We start from the raw sequence: 19755 nt of genomic DNA on the forward strand, positions 1-19755 counted from the left end.
TTATGGCAAGTTAGTACAGGGATTGGCCCTAAACAACTCCCTAGCAAATGACTAAGTACTTCTAAATAATTATGAACTAAAAGATGGACATTTGCTAATGAGAGCTTGAGTAACATCAGCAAAGCTTAAGGGATATTTATACCTGTTGAATATTTTAGTTAGACTGCTTTAAAGCTCCTTTTTTTAATTGCTCGAGAGTTTAGGGAAGACAGAAATGCATGACAACTTTTTATTTTTATATCAAGTGCAACATTGCAAGGAACAGATAAAACTCAGTTTACTAGTCCCATAGTATACAGAACTGAAAAACGCATTCTGCCATGCTGCAGGCACTGTGCGTAAGAACCTGGTCAAAATTTCAGTGCAATTGTGACTGGAAGAGCAAAGCAGTGCTATTACTGTTACATGTATGTATCCCAGTGTCATTAATACATTTATGGTAAAGCAGAATGGCTACCACTCCAGTGTATGAGCAATCCCATGAATTAGATTTTACATCTAAAACAGCAAGCAAAGGAATCAATGCTAATCACCTAATGAGGTGAGGTAACAAACCCAGTTTAAAGAATATGTTGAGCCAATTGATCAAAACAGAAGAAATTTTAAGCTGAAAATACCTGGCTTTATCTAGTATGGAGAATTGGAAATTGGGCAGTAATAGGTGGCCCAAGGATTCTGCTTCCTAGCTTTTGCTCAGTCTTCATCTGTAGCACTGCAGAGGCCTTCAGCCAAGAAGTTTTTCCTCAAGCTACTAGCAAGTGTAACTGACCACCATCTATACCTTTCTAGCTGTTAGTTCTGGAACAAGTCCTTGCATCACCACTGTTTGAGACAGGCACTTCTACTGAAGGTAGGTATCAAGTTTCTTCTTGATGTTGTCAAAGGAATCCACTCCCATATAGTCAGCTTGGCCCTGTTCCCACCGTTCCTTGCGTTCTTCTGAAGATTCAGTTGGTAATAGTGGTGATACTGATACGTGGGACACTGCCTCTGTAACTTCTGCCTAAAAGGAAAGGTAGAGTAAAAATATAGAAATACTTTGTGCAGCTAAAGCGCGCAACAAGCCATAGAATGGGACAACAAAGTTGATGTTATCATGCGCAGTAGCAAGCATTGCCAATGGGTAGGGATTGTGCAGCTTTCCTAGCAAAATAACAAAGCAGAGTTACAGATGTTAGCAAGGGGAAAAAAGAAAAGAAAATTTTCAGTTCTTCATACCTCTCTACAGAAGCCACAAGAGAAAGCCAGAGTATAGACCAAGCCCGATAGCTGCAAATAGTTTGTTAGAAAGATGCAAGATTACCAAGAGAAGCACATCTGAAGAGGTCAATAACTTTGGTCTTAGAAAGGCTGAGAACTTAAACTGTTTCATGTACTAAGCTAAGACTAAGAAGTCCGCAGTCAGATGCAGGCTGCTAAACTCTGTGAATGACAACTAGAGTTAGAAGCATTACTTTGGTTGTCCTAGGCAATGTGATTCACCATGCAAGATCTGTATGTACATATTTGCATGCTGAACTGGGGTTCTTCTCCTTGAGAACCTTATTAGCTGCAACACAGAGGACTTATATCCTTCTCTGTATAAATTAAAGAAGTTACTACATCAAAGAAGTTACTACAGTATAAGACCTGGTGCTACATTAACTATGTACAGAGTTTGTTTTAGGCAAGCATACAGCCATGTCCAAGACCTGTCTAGCATGCTTCTCTTTTATAGTATTATTTATTCCAAGCTTAAAAGGACAAAACTAAAATATCCTGCATCCCACAAACTAAACCACACCCATGCTTTGAGATGGACAGAGGGAAGGGAAATTGATGCAATGGTAAATAACCTGTCATCCATACTTAGGTATGGATGCACAAGATTATTAGAACACGTACCATATTTACCCCTGGAGTAATTTCTTTAACAATTCCATGCTGTTCTAGTAATGGTAAAACATCAGCTATGTAGGTATCCCACCACATGTTGAGGAATTCTGGGTGAACTATTTTAGGGTCATCCATGTTGCCCTTTATGCTTTTTGTTCTGGAGTCATATGTATAGTTCCACGGCTTTGTGCTTCCCAGGAAATGCACTACCTTAGTATTTGCACCAAACCTGTTGGGCAGAAAAATTTTAGAAGTCAGTTTGTACATATGTCTAGAAAACAAGTTTAGACAGTCAGACACAACTTTTTTAACCTGTTATTTCTGTATTTGTCCAGAAAACAGAAATATGAATATGTAGGTGGCTAAGTGCTAAATTATCAAACTGCCAATGCCTATTGGGACTGAAAGCATTGTGAAACAACGGAAAAAATGCAAGCTGAATTCTACATTGCACTAGTCAGAATACAGCCAAAACCTAGTGGTCTGGGCTATTTAAATACTTACAGACAACTCAAGTCTTTAGGGTCATGTCCATAGCTCAGGGGAGAGCAGTCTCAAGCAGCCGTTGCAATCGGAACTGGTTTTAAAAGTGAAAAAGATTCTACTCCAAAGTCAGCAAGCCAGAGAGTTAAGCATTACAAGTATTATGTAGAGAACAGTCAGTGTTAAGAGTTACCCTTTCAGTTTATAGCCCTGTAGAAATGGATCATTGGATGGCTCTGCTGCAAGGAGACCATGTGCTTGAAAAATAGCAACTTTGCATAACCAAGGCATTTCAGAACACTCCTGGATCTTGGTGCAGCAGGGTCTTGCTTAGACAACCCTTACTTCCTAAATAACCTTAGGACAACCATGCGTGGGTTTGTTAGTGGGTTGTTTTTGTTTCTTTTTAAACCATTTAAACTACTTTCAGTATGGACTTCTCCCTTTGTCCCAGCTGTTATCAGTATGTTCTTCTGTATTAAAAGTAAAGATGAGATGCACCTCTTCTCAAGTAAAGAACTAAACACTGAAAGAGAAAACATTCATGTCATTCTCCTACAGTTCCAGAGCTGGGTTTTAGCTTGATTCAGTTTTGTGAACAAGCAATACTAGTCTGTCTGCTAACAGTGACTATGTCACCTAGTTCAGTTTGTATCACATTAGGCTTTCTTGTCAACATCATATGACTGAAATGGAGAGTAACATCAAGTAGCTTGGCTTATGTTTTATTAAGCAGATGCTGGTCATTTGGACCAGGACTCGGGTGTTAAAGAGTTTTGTGTATGGAGACAATACGGGTGTGTTTCAAAAGCCATAGAATATTCAAACCAAGTATGCATTTGCATGGGGTTGTAGGTTTCATACTATTTTAAGGTCCTTGACTATATTTGAATGTTCATGTTCAATGTTTCAATACAACTGAACTTACTGCAGAATGAAGACTTGTCTGTGCATGAAAGGCCAAGTATTTGCTTTAACGGCATGAAAAAAAGTGTCTTCAAGAGGTCAGTTACTGGGCTTTAACTTTAAACCCCAAAAGTCAAGATTTAGCATAAGGGGACTACCTTAGTTTTATTAGCTGTCAGTACTAAACCTGAGTTTTCTTTATCTTGGGCTGCTGCTGTTCTAAGGAAACATATTGTTCAAAAGAGAATAGAATGCATAAGAAGTATCACAACATTTGTTGCAAATAGAGAAGTATACTCTTGGTATCCTGTCTACTTACAGTCAGAACAACAGATGCCAAGCTTCTACAATGTTTTCAGCATCTACTTTCTAGATACTTTCTGGACCTGCAATACTTTATTTGGGCATTTAAGCTCAACTGTTAGGAAGCTTTATGTCTACACTGGCCTCAGCAACTAATCTGTCTTTCCACATCTCCCAGAAAAGTCCTTCATCAATGTTTTGAAGTCAGAGAGCATTTGTCATGAATTGGCATTTTCCTTTGGAAAAAGGATTACTGAGACTGCTGTGAAATCTAGCCTCACTGTACAAAGCTGCAAAAAACTTAGCTATTACTGTCAGTAGGTTTAAATTTCACTATATTCTAACTGTTGATTATCAAGAGTGTAGCTGCCGATCTAACCAAGGGAACTTGTTCCACCTATTGAGCAGGGAGTGTTGCTTACAAGGGCTGCACTTCCAGCATTCTATTTTTGAAGGTCTGATGAACTCAGTTAAGCAACTGATTCAATCAGTTAAAGATAATTTTTTGTCAAGAACTCCCAGATCCAATTAGTGTTCTGTGGTAACTAAGTAATTTGTAAAATTAAGGTCACGTGACTGACAGCCAGCCATGGAAACATCTACTTTACAATAGATGTTAGTTTACCAAATGCTATCCAGCTACTTAGTCATTCTGAGGCTTGCATATATTTCTTTAAATAAGTGTTCCACTTTTAGCATGACAAGATTCCAAATAGTATTCTGATCACAAGACATAGTTTGATCTTGAGCCAGCAAGGCCTGCTAATGCCAGCTGCTGCTTTAGACACTAGTAACCTGATGTCATTCAGAGATCAGATTGTTTTTATGCACTTGGCACTTTCCCTTTTCCTTGCCTCCAACTTCTGTAGCTCATAATAGATAAAGAGTTTCTGTGTAACACTTCAGTTTCCCTTCTTTCCCCCCTCACCCCACCCCCTTTCTCCTGGATTGTTATAACACTTTGAACAACCCTGCCTCTGACATACACTTTACTCACGTGCCACACTAACACTGCTAGCTAGCGAGGATACAGGCTTTGTCACAGAGGAAATATGCAATGATATGTGGTTGGTTGTATTCTTTGCTCCATCTTGCTGTTATTTAAGGAACTGACAGAGGTCTAGAAAGACTGTTAGGAGAGAATTCTAGCTTGATACAAATCCTTGTTCACCACACTTACTTGAATGGTATCGGTTGATCAGATGAAACTGTAACTACTGGTTTTTAAATACCCTAAGTAACTGGAGTGAAGAAAGGGCAAGTTATCTAAGTGGGAAGGATACCACTAGTGACATGCTGAAGGTCAGCTCAAGTTGATTAAAGAGCCTACTGCCATTGGTTGGAACTTGTCTAGACTGTATCCTGTACTGGAGGAGTGGTTTTTCCTTTTGCAAGTGACCTGTCAAATGTGCTTACTCAACTTCAGTGTTATTACCAGGGATGAGTAGTTTAAGCTGCAGATACAGCTGAATTTGATTTTCATCAATTCAATTTTTTTTTTTTAAGAGAAGAAATTACGGTATTTTGAGTGGCAGGAACAGTCTACTTCTAAAAAGCCTGTGTAAGCTCACATCATGCCTGTTCATTCTGTTACAAGAAATTAGTTTATGTAAGCTCTGAAGGTCTTCTTGAAGTTTTCAACTTACGCTTTAAATGCTGGAAGGTAGGAATATACAGAAGTGCTGCTCAAATTATAAATAAACGGTAGATGTTTGCTCATGTCTGTTGTTGCCCAGCTGCTGAAGAAGGTGTTTAATAACCCCTGATCTGCACCTAAAAGAGAAAGCATTAATAGGCTACGAGCATCAGACAGCTATTTGAAGATCTTTTTCAGTCACTTTACTAAGTAGGAGTTGGTAATGCAGTTATCATGTCCTGTCGAAGTCTGGCACAGAGCACTACAGTCCTATTTGTGAACAACCCTGTAAACCTTCTGCCCTTTGAATATTCCAAAAGCGCAGAGAATTAAATAGTATATATGGGGTTACTTTTGTTAAAGATGGGAAGCTGCTCACAAACTCTGCCATTTAGTTTCTTTTACAGCTTAAGTTCAATCTGTATAACACAGCAATAACACCCCACAATAAAACAGTACAACTGAGCACTGCTCAGCTGTAGCTCAGAAGATCAAATGGCAGCAAAAAGTTTTATTACGTATGCTTCCAGGTGCATGACCAACATCATCTCACTGACAGAGTTAGGGTATCAGTGGCCTGTTAGACCTGCAGTGCCAGATGCATCTACCTCCACACTGATCTGAGAAGAAAAGCACATGTAGTCTTGTTGACAATTATAGGAAAACTCCATCAAATTCCTTAACAGATAACAGGTGTTTCTAATTCTGCACTAAAAAGCTCCTGACTAACCACTAAATGAAGATAACAATCTGTGTTCAGAAGGGTCATGTCTTAGTTTGCAAGTAGAGGTTGTTACAAGGTTAAGTGAATCTGAAGTTGTTTGCTATCTCAGTAGTAGATTAGCTAAAAAATAAATATAGCCTTCAGGCCAGAGTAGACTAGTTTATAAGCAGCAACTGAGAAGTAAAAACCTATTTATCTACATCCATTCGTTCTTTATCACAATGAATACAATTAGTCTTTAAATGGTAATAATCCCTCTTATCAAGGAGATTGAAGGGAGTCCTCTGACTTTCATTTGCTGTATTCTTTCACCTATCACTGCATGCACAAGTAGCATTACTAAGGGGTAGGTAAGTGGATAGCTTAGTAAGCAGACAATGTTTCATTTTAATCTTTCATTTTCTTAAGCACTCAGTCTCTGCTGACTCAGGAAAAGGTTTTTATTGGCCTATGATTCGATTTAGGGCAGTATTAAGGTTTATACCATCAGTGCCATTTGAGCAGAATTTGCTTTTTGCAGCTGAAGTATCTAGACGCTGGGCATAAACTTAGATGTACGGACAGTACACTGACAAATATAAATTCTAGGTATCCTGTTACAGCTGTCAGCGTACATGCAGATTGCAGAATGAGAAACAGCCAGAGACTCAGTCCAGCAATTTCAAATCTCTGACTTGCCTCTCAATCTGTAAAGGAAGGAAAACACTTTTGAAAAACTGGTATCCATCATAAGAGAACTGAGGGGGCAGCAACCGTGTATTTAACTTACTCTACAGGACTTTTTCTTGCTCAGATTGGTTTACATCCTTGGCCTTTTTTCAGACTGCATGCATTTGTGCCAAAGCAGACAATGAAAGCAGTATCTAGCTGTCCTAATTCAGACTTCAACAGGAGTATTGTTATATAAACAGGATCTCACACATAAGGTGAAAAATCAGGCAATACTTAATATTAACTACATATTTACACATACATATCAATGTACAATACAGCAAGACTATTTTGGATCCCAGGCTAAAGAGCAAGAGGATTGTCTAAGCAATAGCAACATTCTTAAGGTAGCAGGACTACCAGATTTCTTCTAAAACCCAACTTTTCTTTCCTATCCACTACTTTTAGATTGTATCTAGAGTAGTTGCATGACATATTCTTTGTTATCTACAAACGTGAAGTTTAGACAGACAGAGTAGATGTGTACATACGTAGCCATCATTCTTCCATTTCTGGACAACAGTAATGGAGGCAGCAGTCTGCTGTTACATACAGAAAATATTCTAGGTCTTCTATGCCCTAGTTACTCCTACTGCACACAAGGCACTTGCAGCTTGACTTCACCTACACATAGTTTGGTAGGTTGTTAAGTTTGCATCCCTGTGTCCCATTAAAAGCAGTGACCCTTCATAGGTTTCTCTCACTAAGTTTCCTAGGCCCTTTTATTACTCTGTAGGTCAATTTAATTTTCAATTCCCTTTCTCCCTGCGAAGTTCCTGAGCTCAGCAGTAGCTTATACAGATGGTCTCAGTCTCCATGGCATCATTACTCAGACCAGTAATACCATTTAATAAAAACTAAGATTTTGAAGCTGAAGTACAAATTGCAGTTCTAGAAATTTGATAACAAAACAACTAGCCCACTGATTTTGCTGTTAAGTGCTGCAACAATTGCTTTGCATTTAGGACAGAGGAAGTTTCACCGTTGCGTGGCTTTAGCATTCATGTCAGAAAGCATATTGTAAAAAGAGTTCTATTCATTTGGAGGTTTTTTGATTGGTTGCTTTTGGGGGAGTTGGGGGTTTTTTTCGGGGGGGGGGTAGGACAGGGTGTTGGGTTGGTTTTGGGGGGTTTTGTTCGTTTTAATGCAACAGTTCAGAATTATGCTACAGATTTTGCTATAGCTGGTGACCAGTTTGCACCTTTGACCTTTATTACATGGCAGTATTAATTTTCATTTGGTATCATTGAGCATGCAACTGCTCAATGTTCTTTAGAAGAATCCCTACAGTAACAAGGATTATTCTGCAGACTAGGAGTGACATCTGAATATTTTGCTTTTCACAAAGTACTGAGAGGTAAGTCAACATTACCTTTTATCTGAGCGTTTCATTTTATGGTCTTGTTTACATAGTTTTCTATATTTTTTTTCAGTTAGACTTTGCTTTCTACCACAGTAGTTACATAATGAAATTAAGTGACAGGAGAAAGTGAAGCTTTTAACTACAGCTGTCTCCAAGGGACATAAGCTTTTCCTGCAACAGTAACAGGTTAAGCAGACTTACAGGACAGCACAACTTGGTTTCTCAGGCTGAAACCTGGTACAGTGGCGGATCCCAAGTAACCTATGGTACGAAGCAACCAAGGCTACTGCATGCACTACTACATGCACCCTGTAATGACAGGAAGCCATCACATAGCATACAAAGAGGTTTCTGTATCTTCGAATGTTTGATTTTCTGAAGCTGTGCTCAAGTTGACCAGTACTATTTTTTCTATAGCAGCTTGAGTTAGTATAGAACATCCAAGCCTTGAATGTTAGGGATGTCTGAAGCATAGTACTGGAGTTTCATTTCTTGTTATATGATTCTACCTGTTAGTCTGGAGGCCAAACTCAGTTTTTATTTCATTAAGCCTGAAAAAAGTAATTTTACTACATATTTTAATGATAGCCTCTATTTCTGAGAAGGATACAATTTTTGCATGGTTACATTGAGAATTCTATCATACAGAGTCCCCATGAGATGTATGTGGTTACTGAGCCATCCCAAATACTATTAGACCATTTTGGTCTAACTTACACTGAAATACAAATTAATACATACCATCAAAGCTGCCTTTCTCTGTGGCAAACTGCAACAGCTGACTGTATGTTTCAATGGAAGGTCGGTAAACAAATACTCCTGAATTAAAACAGTCGGGCCAGCCTGGATCTGGTGCTGCAGATAGCTCTTCTCTCTCAAAAAGCTCATCTATATTTGACAAAACCTAATTGCAAAGGAGTTTAAAAAAGTTTTAGGTTAGGAATTGTGGTATCATGTTTTTCATGTATTTTGGCAAATACACTAAGACACAAAAGGAAGTTCTTTTATCAGTGTTCATGTTACAGAAGACAATACTTGACATAGTCCCCACAGACTCCATAACAGTTAATTTAGTTTAAAAGGCACACACATTCTTACTGTTACTAGTCCATCTATTATCCCTACTCTTAAAAAAAAACATAGAAAAAAATCCAACAACCCTGATACTAGGACTTTGAGAAGTACCATGAGACACAGCCACTTACCATTGTGTCTGCATCCATGAAAACACATTTTGAAAACTGTGTCAGTTCCCAGCAGTGAAGCTTCGTTAGTGTGACACCCAACTCAGGTCTTTTCATTAACGCCAAGTGTGCTGAATCCCCACTATCCAAGACATTTACCAATATGACTTCATCAAAGACTTTTTCCAGCACTCTCCTGGGGAAGAGTCAATTGGCAAGATTTAGTTCTAGTGTTACTCCAACAGCAGACCACACGACAGATTCCGTAAAGAGAAGTGGAATAACAGGAAACCTGGCAACATCTCTTGTTGAAAAGTAGTAAGAATTGACTGCATATTTTGGAACACACAAGTACACCTGTCTGCCATAAAGTTTGTAATGTGCACATTTTGGTGAACAAAGAAGTCTTCTGAGGTTTTTTTTCTTCCACAGAGTTTTAGTTGGCATTGCTATCTAGTTCAGTAAGTCATACACTAAGCTTTTTTTTTTTCATCCAGACTCTAATATCTAGCAACTTAAAAACCTACTCTGAGCAGACAATTAAGAAATGGGAAGCTGTTACACTAGCTTGAGCAGGACAGTAGTTGAATTTGAAGCAGCTTAGACCAATTTTATGCAATATTTACACTGTTCTGGATTTGTGACATTTGAGACATCTGCCTAGACCTAGTTACTAAAACTTTCTTTATCCCATGAAGTCTTTTCAAGACTAACTTAGTTATGGCTGTGGGTACAAAATGTTTTGAACCAGTATCATATTCGCTAAAGAGTGACAAACTTTCAGGCAGTGTAGTGAAATTTAGTGAAATTGGTAGATATCCAACCTTTGCTTTACCATCAATAGAGAATTACCATTAGTTCAAGAGATCAAGGTATTTGTGCTGCTTAAAACAGGAAACATCAGTAAAGTCTTACTGTTCTTCAGCATATCTTGAATGCTTAGCAATTGCCAGTACAATTTAAGCCCCACAGAGCTTTTAAATGAGTTTTGGAACTCTGCCTTGCAAGGCAGTCTTTATACTGACAGTTGGTGGGTCAGTGCTTCTGAACTTCAGGCATACTTTGTTAGTGGAGACAGGGTGAGAAATGCAAGTTCCAATTACACCATTAGGTACATAAGTATCACTGGTCTAAGGGCGCAGTACTAGGTGGCTTTCACTAGCACATAGGCACATTTAAGGTTCATCTTAGAAGAGCACACTCACCTAGTAGGCTGAAATAGATGTTCCTATATGCAACATTTTAAAAGCGATACAACCGTTTAGCTGCCAGGAGACTCCAGGGAAAGTCACTGCATTTTCTAAACTGAGTCACCTCTCTATTGTGTCTATATACTGATAACTCTTTTCAGAATTACTTCCCATGTAGAGAATCTTGACTTATGATCTGTACTTCCCATAGTTATCAACTGTTTCGTTGTTTGTTTTTACCCTCTTACATGTGGAAAGAATCCAGTCCACTCCATAGTGAGACTATTCTAAGGAGGCTGTAGGAAGCAGTTGCCTCTTCCTTTCATTTGATGTACTGTGCTGACCTTGTTAGATGCCTCTGTTCAGCTGCTGATTTGACATACTTGGTGCTACCTCAGTTCTGCTCGCTTCTCCCATGATAAAATTTGAAGTGTCCACTAGATTTCAATAGAGCTTGTGTTATATTATGTCAATTGGGAATATTTCTGCAAAACAAGCAAACACTAATTTCCTGCCCTCACCTTCATATGCATACTCATAGCACTAACAAATGCGTGGGCAATATTACATTGTCAGACAATTCTAAGCAGGACTACAGAAGAGCAAAGATCTAGCAGAAATATCAGTATCAAGTCATGGTTTAGAGCTCTAACTGCAGACTATTTGTTTAACTCATCGTAGGGAAGAAAAAAAAAAACCACACCAAAACATAAACAGTTTCATGTTTGAAGAACTTACGGAACTCCAGATAAGTTGAGTTCTTATTAGCTGTTCAGCTTCCAGAGCTTTGAAAGGTTACTATTAAGAAAGTTAACTTCCATTTTTCAACCTGCACATCAGCAGGAACTGTTGCAGTCTGAAGCATGTAAGTGACCTTACCTCATAAGATCTGAGACCTGAGGAGTTATGAGTGCAGTCAGCTTCCTTGTTGTTCTATACTGTTGCAAGGATGAACCAAGTACCAGCGCTCCTTTCACATAGGAGTCATTTGTGGCTAGAGTCACAAAAGACTGGTCTGGAAGAAATGAATGTGGTCAAGTTAGCACAATCCACTACTTTATTCTGAGACAGATACATTAGAAACCCAGTATTGTTAGGTAATCTTGCTGTGAGACCTCTAAGATGTGTCCTTTAATTCTGTGTACAGGGCCTTCCTACGTGACTCAATGAAGCAGATTGTTTGCATAGCTACATTTGCTATTGGTAACTTCACACATGGCAAAATGCAGTAAAATGACCCACAAAATCAAGACTGTTTTAAGAGAGCACCAGTTCAAATTTGCCCACAGGTTAAGTAAGTCATGCCAAAAGTAGAGACAATCCAAAATTCTAAAGAGCTCTACTTGGGCGACTAATATGCTATTATACAAAAAGTGTTTGGAGTCTGTGGGCTTGCTTTTGCCCTAAAGTTAGTGGATGTAGAGTTTCTCTAGGTTCAGCTCTCAACCCTGAAGCTAAAGCAGCGTAAAACTGGCAATTCATTTTCAAACGAAAGTAAGCATTGAATTATATCTTAGACAACAGTTTTAAGTTTTGCTAGCTCAGGATTTTGCAGATGAGTTGTTCTGCAACCCATGGTAGCAGCTCTGTCACAAGAATGCAAAATTTAAACGGGAAGTAACTAGTAATGCAAAATGCAATTTAGAACTTGCAGGAATAATTTTTACTCTTTGAGCAAAAAGAGGTACTATAATCTCCTGCTCCAGCTGTATCTTAAATATAGATTAAGACAGATTGTTTTACCCTATAGTACTTACTGAAACCATATTATACAAGCTTTGCCTTCTTTCATGTTGTTTTAAACTGCCAGAGGGGGACTCATAAAAGCAAACAAGTAACTTATAAAAGCTCTTCAGTTCACTGTTAGCTATTTTAATGTAGACCTCCTTTCAAAGTTATATCACTTTACAAAGCATGGTCTTTCCTACCAATCCATTTTCATTCTATCAACAAAACAGTTTCTTCATAAGAATTTCAAGAGTCAAATTTATTTTAGCAACTTTGATTTCTTTTTATTACAAAAGGTGTTAACTAGGTTAGATCAGAGTGAGAGTTCTGGGCTCTTAAAGGCTTACTGTCAAGCCTAGGAGCAAGATTAAAATACTTACTCCTTTCAGGAAAAGTTTTGTTTGGCACAACGCCTAAACTCACAAGGCAATCGTCATCAATATCTTTTTAACTTAATACTCCCTTAACAGTTGACAACAGACAATCACGTACCATAATTGCCTATAAGCTCTGCAAACCTGGTCTGCAAGATCTATAGACCAGCTACAAAACCTTCTATTTTGCTTAGCAGCAAAACCAACTAGTCCCAAGGGATTTAGATTATAGTGGTCAATTACAAAGATAAAAAAAGCTTCTATAATGCCAGGAATAAAGATATTTTGTTTCAATTCACTTTTAGCTGCCTATTTGTACTAGTTCATATTCAGCAAATCTGCAGAACAACTTTACGTTTCTTTAAAGGGCAAGAGTGTAATATTTTAAGTTGTATAAACAGCCTCCTAATGGGACAGGGTTTTTCACTAGGTAATTGGCATGTTACCATTCAATACATGGAAGTCTGACGCTATGCTCTCAACAGCTCACTAAAAATCCAGTGTAGACAAAGTGGGATTGTGCCCAATATTCATCTGAATGTTGTTTGGGTTTTTTTCCCCTAGCAGTGTAGCACTAATTCTTAAAGTGACCTTGCCACTGAAAGACAGATCTTTTCTTCATTGACCTGTTAGCAGGTACAATTCTACTCTGTCGCATCTTCTTGAAACTGAATATTCTCACACACATACACAAAGGTCTTTAGGGAAATAAAGTCAATTTAATGATGCAGCCCCCTACTGTGTCCCAGCTCTAGGAGGAAACTTTACAACTGCTTGACAGGAGGTTAATATTGCCAACCTGGAGACCATCTAAGTCAGCATAACTTTCCAAAGTTTCAAATAAACTATGTTTTATTCTATATCTAAAGTTTCTATCGTATCTATTCTATATCATCCTGTGTTCAATATCATCTACATATCATACCTAAGTGTTCTATTCCATATAATTTCTAAGTACATGAGCTCATGCTACAATTTGGGCAAGACCAGTTGCTGCTTACTATGGAAGTTATATCTGCAAAAGACTAGTCCATTCTACCAAAACATCAAATATTTCAGCTGTGTGGGTCTCCCTTCTTATCCTTTTCCCCTTCTGTGTAAACACTTTCTTCACAGAATCTTGTGTTTACACAGCAGCCACTGCTAGGCCTGAAACATAATGAACTCTTGGTGAGAGTACGTTCTCAAAATCACATAGAATGAGAGGCAGTTGCCCAACTTCCTAATTGACTTACCCAAACAAAACCATGTTACTTCAGAGAACTCTTTGGCTGCCCAGTTCATAGGCTATAATATCTCTTTGCAAGAGTTTTTGTGCTAGCCCTTACACACCCACTAGCATCCTGGAAGTCTGAGCTAGAAGTGATCTTTCATTTGATGGCATGTAGAGGTTACTGGAGTGCTTGCCCCAGATCATTTAAAAACTCTCCTGGAAGATTTGTCCTAGGCATAGCCAGAGTTCACAGGTGCTTGCCTTTTCTCCTATTCTCTGAGTTAGGTGCTAGTATATCTCATTTGCTTTCTGAGTACAGGATTCCTAGAGAGACAGGAGCATCTTATCAAGACATGCATCGGAGGGCACACTTCCTGCAGGCTTCCAGACCTGAAAATGAAACCGACTTTGCTGACAACTTTAGGTGAAAATCGGAGAAAAAAAGAAAAACCCCAAAAAACCCCCAAACAAAGCAAACAAACAAAAAACCCCAAACAACAACAAAAAATACCGGAAGAAAGAAGTAACACGTACACGGAGAGCCGTAAGGACCTACTCACTGCAAAGTATCAAAAGCACATAGATCACAAGCTCTCTGGGCGTTTTAGGAGAGGGCTGGGTTTTCACCGCTGTACCCCTACAGTGGCCTCTCCGGCCCATCCTGCTCCCCGCCACGCGGGCGACATCCCTCCCGTTAGGGGACGGAGCGTGGGGCAGAGCACGGAGCGAGGGGCGGAAAGAGCCGGCACCGTCCACGTCCTCTCAAACCGCACAGCGGTGCCCGGCGGGCCGGCTCCGAACCCCCCGCGGGCAGCCCCTGCCCCCACCAGGCGAAGCCAGCCAGCTCGCCGCCAGGACGGCTGCCTAAAAATAGGCGCGGCCGCGGCGATCCCGCCGCGCCGATCCCGCGGCCGCGTGGCGGCTCCGCGAGCGCGGCCCGCGGCCCTCGCGAAGAGCGGCGCGAGCCGGGCGGGCGGGCGCGCACTGACCTGCCATGGTTCCCGAACGCAGGGCGGTGCGGGAGACGCAGCGGCCGCGGTCGGGGCCGCGCTGAGGCCGCCCCTTATATAGGGGCGGGGCCAGCAGCGGCGCGTCGGTGGCGGCCGGAGGACGCCCCGCCCCGAGGAATCCCCGCGGCGCCGCGGGCGGAGCCCCCGCCATGGCCTCCCGCGGCGGCGGCACGTCACCCCCCCCCTTCCGGGGCCGACGCCGCGTCCTCTCCGGGAGGCCTCAGACCCCCCCCCGCGTGCCCACTGCCGTGCCTCTCGGGTAAAGCGGAGCTGGAAAATGATGGAAATACTCCGCTGCGCGAATAGAGGGAACCACCGTGTCAGGGTGCTGTGGCTCAGGCCGGGAGCGGCGGTGGTACACAGGAGGAGCGATGCTTCTGTGGCCGCTAAGCCCTGGGGGAAGGACTAAAAGTGCTGGGAAGAGTCCCCTTGGCACTGCAGGTGTTAGTACAGGTGGATGGGATCCGCCGAGCTGCCTCTTCTCCAAGGCTGAACGGTTTCAGCTCTCTCAGCCTTTCCGCCTAGGAGAGATGGTTTCTTGTCTCTTCATCATCCTTGTGGCCCTTTGTTGCCCTCCGTGCAGTGTGTTCATGTCTTCCGAACCGGAGAGCCCAGAACTCCTCACAGCCCTGCAGGTGTGGCCTCAGCAGTGCTGGGCAGAGGGCAGGGATCCCCTCCATCTGCCTCGTGCAACCCGGGTTACCACTCACCTTTTCAGGAAGGGCACATTTAGGCTCGTGTTTAATTTCGTGTTCCCCAGGATGCCCAGATCGTTTCCTGTGGTCTGTTACCTTCCTCAAGACAAGGAAATATGACTGCTTTTTGATCACGATAAATGGAGGGAAGTCTGTTAGTAAGGGGGTTTCTTTCTGACTCGAAATGGCAAATAAGCCATGAACGGATTTAAAAAAAATAAAAATCTCAAATGCAAACTCACGAACAAAGAGCCCTCCAACTCCTAATTTCCCCAGTATGGGAGATCATATTTGAGCTGAGACAATTTTTGTAGACCTGTTTTGAAATCAAATTATGTACTTCTAAAAATACCAAAATCAAGGAAGCGTTCCTTGACCAAACACAAAATAACAACCCCAAACCAAAATATGCATTTAGAGTGTACCATTAATTTGTAATTCATGCATCGTATGCATAAAAGCATGTGAATCAGAATTTTAGGCAATGCTAGTAATGTTGTACATGTACAGGGATTACTAATATTTTTTTTTATGCAACCCTGTTTTCAGGTATCTTTGGCTTTGACAAACTTTCCCTATGATGGTTTTAGGCATGGTTTGTGTCTGTCTCAGATGAAAGTTTTGAGAAGTTTTTAGCCAGCACATTTCAGCTGTGTCTAGCTTGTTGCTTTGCCAAGTTTTGAGAGAAAACAATAGAATAGCCACTGTTGGTGACTGCCCTCCCCCTTTCCCTTGCTTGCTTTGTGTTATGTTAGAGTGGAGCAAAAGAGCATAATTCCTTCTGGTTTCCACATTAAACAATCAGAAAAAAATCCCTAGGATTGCCAGTGTTCAGCTTGATAGTGTGACAGAGAAGTGCAGCATCCACCCCTATGCTAACACTTGTTTGCACATGCACTTTTGCAATTTTTCTAATGTTCATGGTTGAACAGGCTGTAAATTTTATGGTTCCCTTGTGTGACTCAATTGCATGTACATCTGTGCCTTTGTACTGACTGTTTTTACTTTCTCCATAACCTGTAGGGAAAAGTCACAAGAAGAACCTGGGAAGTAGGTCTCCCATTGGCTTCCAGTACAAATGGAAGAAAAGATCATGTGACATGAGTATAGAAGGAAGAAAGCTCACAGAAAAGAGAAGAATGCTCAGGAAAACCTCTCGTAAGGTTACGGCTAGGATAGGCTGAACAAGCCTCAGCTTCTATGGAAGGGAATAAATTTAAGAGTAGGTAAAAGATAGGTAAGATATGAGGATGGGAACTAACTGGGGAAACTGTTACTTGTCAGCACACAATAAGACTTGATAAAAAAATAATGAGGAGGGAGAAGGAATAGATTTTGCTGGATTAAGAGACAGCATTTAGAAAGAATGGACAAAGTGCTGCTTAGCAGCTCATTAGGTGAATACTGGCACACTGAACAAGGTGCAAGTCCTATGGAAAATCATCCTGTTATCATGCAATTAAAAAATTCGATCACCATGCATGTCACAGAAGTCCAGTTACCCTTATATATTATAGAATGCCCTATTCTTAATGACTAATAGTTCTATTTTAATAGGAACTTGTTTATAATGTAATTTTTAAAGCATTTCAAAACACCAAGTACTAAGAATTAGCTTTGAAATATAGTTAGGATTTACATAGCAGTAACAGAAACTGCTATCCCTGTAACAGGACTGTTTAGTGTAAACTTCTAAAGTACATGATTAGCCACTTAAATTGATTACAATTATAATTTTGCAAATGTGCACAGTGAGTCCAACCATTAAGTTAATAAAATATTGTAGAGAAGGTTTAAGAATTAAACATTATTTCTGCCTCTGCAAAATCCAGGGAAAAAGAATTTTAAAAGCAACCCCAAAGAGTCAATATGATATATCCAGTCCAAGTTTGAAGTAGTAGAATTCAGTTTTTACAACATCAAAATGGTAATCTGTCTGATTAGGAAAGAGGTCTCAATGCTGTGAAGTGCATAGATAGGTGAAAAGATAGCCGAATTCAAGACTGTATTGAGAGATTTCATTTCATTTTTATCCAGCCATCTCTGTCTTGTCCTGAAGTTGTCACAAACTTCCCTGATGACAAAAACTGTACTGGGTCATCCCCCCCTCTTTTTGAAGCCCTTCTCATTTTGACCTTACTGTGAAGTTATACTGAACAGTTATTGAGTACTTAGAGTAGTCTGCATAGAATTTTAAAATGTGTCACAATTTTTTCCCAGTGCTAGGATTTCAATGTAATGTAGCTTACTCCAATAGGACTGAAAAGGCTTTCATGTTTCTATTTGAATGATCAAAATATTATGTTGTCACTCTAACTTATTTCAGCTTTTCACATTCTGCTTTCCTAACAGATATTCTCTTTGCTCATCCCAAAGCCAATTATAGTTCTGACCTTATTTTCTTAAAAAAAAAAAAATTCACCTGCTAGATAAACGTGGTAGTCTTCTAAAAAGCTAGGCTCTGTAATTTGCTTGGTTCATGTTATTTATGCATTTCAGTGAACAGATGTTTAGTGGATTGAGGAATTCTTATAATTTCTTCTACTTAGCACAATAAAATAAACATTCCCATAAGCAGGGAAGTGAGTAGATCTCATTTTCTCTTGTATTGTCTTTTGGGTGGATTCTCAGTGATCTGCAATGCAAGCAAGCTACAGTAGAAGTTGTTCTCCTGGTTGCATGATTTACTTGGCATCTATTAAGAAGAAAATTGGTGCATTAGAGAAATAGTTACTTCTCTCACCAGTCTTTACAAGACTGTTAAAAAGTTCTAATGCTGAGACCTCCTGCTGCTTTCCTATACTTAATGAAAACGTTAAAGTATCACTGAGGAGCACAGAACCACATACAACTGATTTATAAGCCTCCTTTCCTTTGGCAAATAGGCTAAACAGGGCAGAAGTATGTGTGTTTTTCTCCTAACTTGCCCTCTGCTTCATCTTTGCCTTCTCTCCTTTTCTAGTGATTCTTTTGGGATGGGAGGCTACAAGACCTACTGATCACGACATGTGGCTGAGAGCAGAAAGCACGGGTTTATTACCAGTTCCACTTGTCATTTGCCATGGTGATAAGTTCAGGCAAGACAGCTATGTATTTCTCTTTTTTTGCTCTCTTTACCACTTGACTTGAAACAGTAAAACACTCTCTTGCACTATATTTGTACAGAGGAGTTGCAATAATGTATCCGAATTCTATCTGTATTCTACCTCAGTTGGTAACAATAACTCTTATAATTGCTTTTCTCCACAGACCAGAGTTTTAAACTCTCTCAAAATAGAAAAATTCTAGTATGTCACCTGAACATGCATGTTCTTCCTTACACAGGAAGTGCTAAAACTTTTAATAGTTAAAAAACTAGCAGATGATAGAATTCCTGGAGATGTAAAGTTCTCAAGAAATTTTAGCAGGGATTTGAGAGGAAGCAGTGGCAATACTTCTACCAAGTTACTCTGACTTACAGCAATGCTTCTGTTCCATGCTAGATTTTTGTTGAATTTCAAGCTAGTACTTCCTCCAGGCTAGACCAAGCAATTAACTTTAGGGTGAGTCATAAGCAAAAAAAAAAAAAAAAAAAAAATCAGAAAAAAAATCAGGGTGATATACTGGGAATGGCATTTATGATTAATAATAAGTGAATGCACTTACTCCCTTTTGAAAAACCTTAGTATCACCGAGTTGAGATGCTTGGACCTCTTCCCTAGCTAATGTGTAATAGCATCAGGACTAGACTAGACTAGAATAGTTCATTTGGAAAGGATCAACACTGATCATCTAGTTCAATTGCCTTACCACTTCAGGGCTGAAACATTGTTAAAATATAGTATTAATGGCACAATCCAAGCGCCTCTTAACACCGACATACCTGGGCATCAACCATCTTTTAGGAAGCTGGTTGCAGTGTTTCACCACTCTCTTGGTAAAGAAATGCTTCCTTAACAATGTCTAGTCTGAATGTCCCCTGGAAAAGCTTTGAGCCATTCTCAGGCATTCTGTTCCCACCTTCCAGGGAGAAGAGCCCAGCAGCTTCCCCTCCACACCCCTTCCTCAGGAACCTGCAGGGAGCAATGAGGTTGCTCCTCAGTCTCCTCTTTGAACTAGACAGAGACAGTGTCTTTGTGTAGGATTAGACTATTACTATAGAGATGATGCACTAACAATAATGCGCATCAATTATAGTTGTCAAAAATCTACATAAGTATTAATTCCCCATCTTTGAGCATTTAACCATAACTATATTCATTTTTTTACTGAAGTGATCATAGGTCTCATTTAGATTAAATGGGCAGAGAGTTTGCAGTTTCTGCTAGCATGAAGCAACAGCAACATTGCTTGGGACGTCATTTTAATTGACCTCAAAGAA

General features: G+C 40.1%; 1 protein-coding gene across 2 annotated transcripts; it reads right to left on the reverse strand.

Moving 5' to 3' along the window:
* Positions 1 to 215: 215 nt before the first annotated feature.
* GYG1 (glycogenin 1) lies at positions 216 to 14866 on the reverse strand. 2 transcript variants are annotated; one of them, XM_074547618.1, is made up of 8 exons: positions 14680 to 14866; positions 11255 to 11390; positions 9207 to 9381; positions 8743 to 8905; positions 5214 to 5340; positions 1885 to 2104; positions 1219 to 1269; positions 216 to 1003 (listed from the first exon to the last, which is right to left on the reverse strand). In XM_074547618.1, the coding sequence occupies exons 1-8, from the start codon at positions 14849 to 14851 to the stop codon at positions 842 to 844; spliced, it is 1206 nt and encodes a 401-aa protein (XP_074403719.1). In that variant the 5' UTR covers positions 14852 to 14866; the 3' UTR covers positions 216 to 841. The 2 variants fall into 2 exon arrangements, with proteins under 2 accessions (XP_074403719.1, XP_074403720.1); XM_074547619.1 differs by lacking the exon at positions 1219 to 1269.
* Between the last annotated feature and the right edge of the window lie 4889 nt (positions 14867 to 19755).

The sequence above is a fragment of the Zonotrichia albicollis genome, chromosome 9, assembly GCF_047830755.1.
Source record: "Zonotrichia albicollis isolate bZonAlb1 chromosome 9, bZonAlb1.hap1, whole genome shotgun sequence".
In the NCBI taxonomy this organism is placed as follows: Eukaryota; Metazoa; Chordata; class Aves; order Passeriformes; family Passerellidae; genus Zonotrichia; species Zonotrichia albicollis.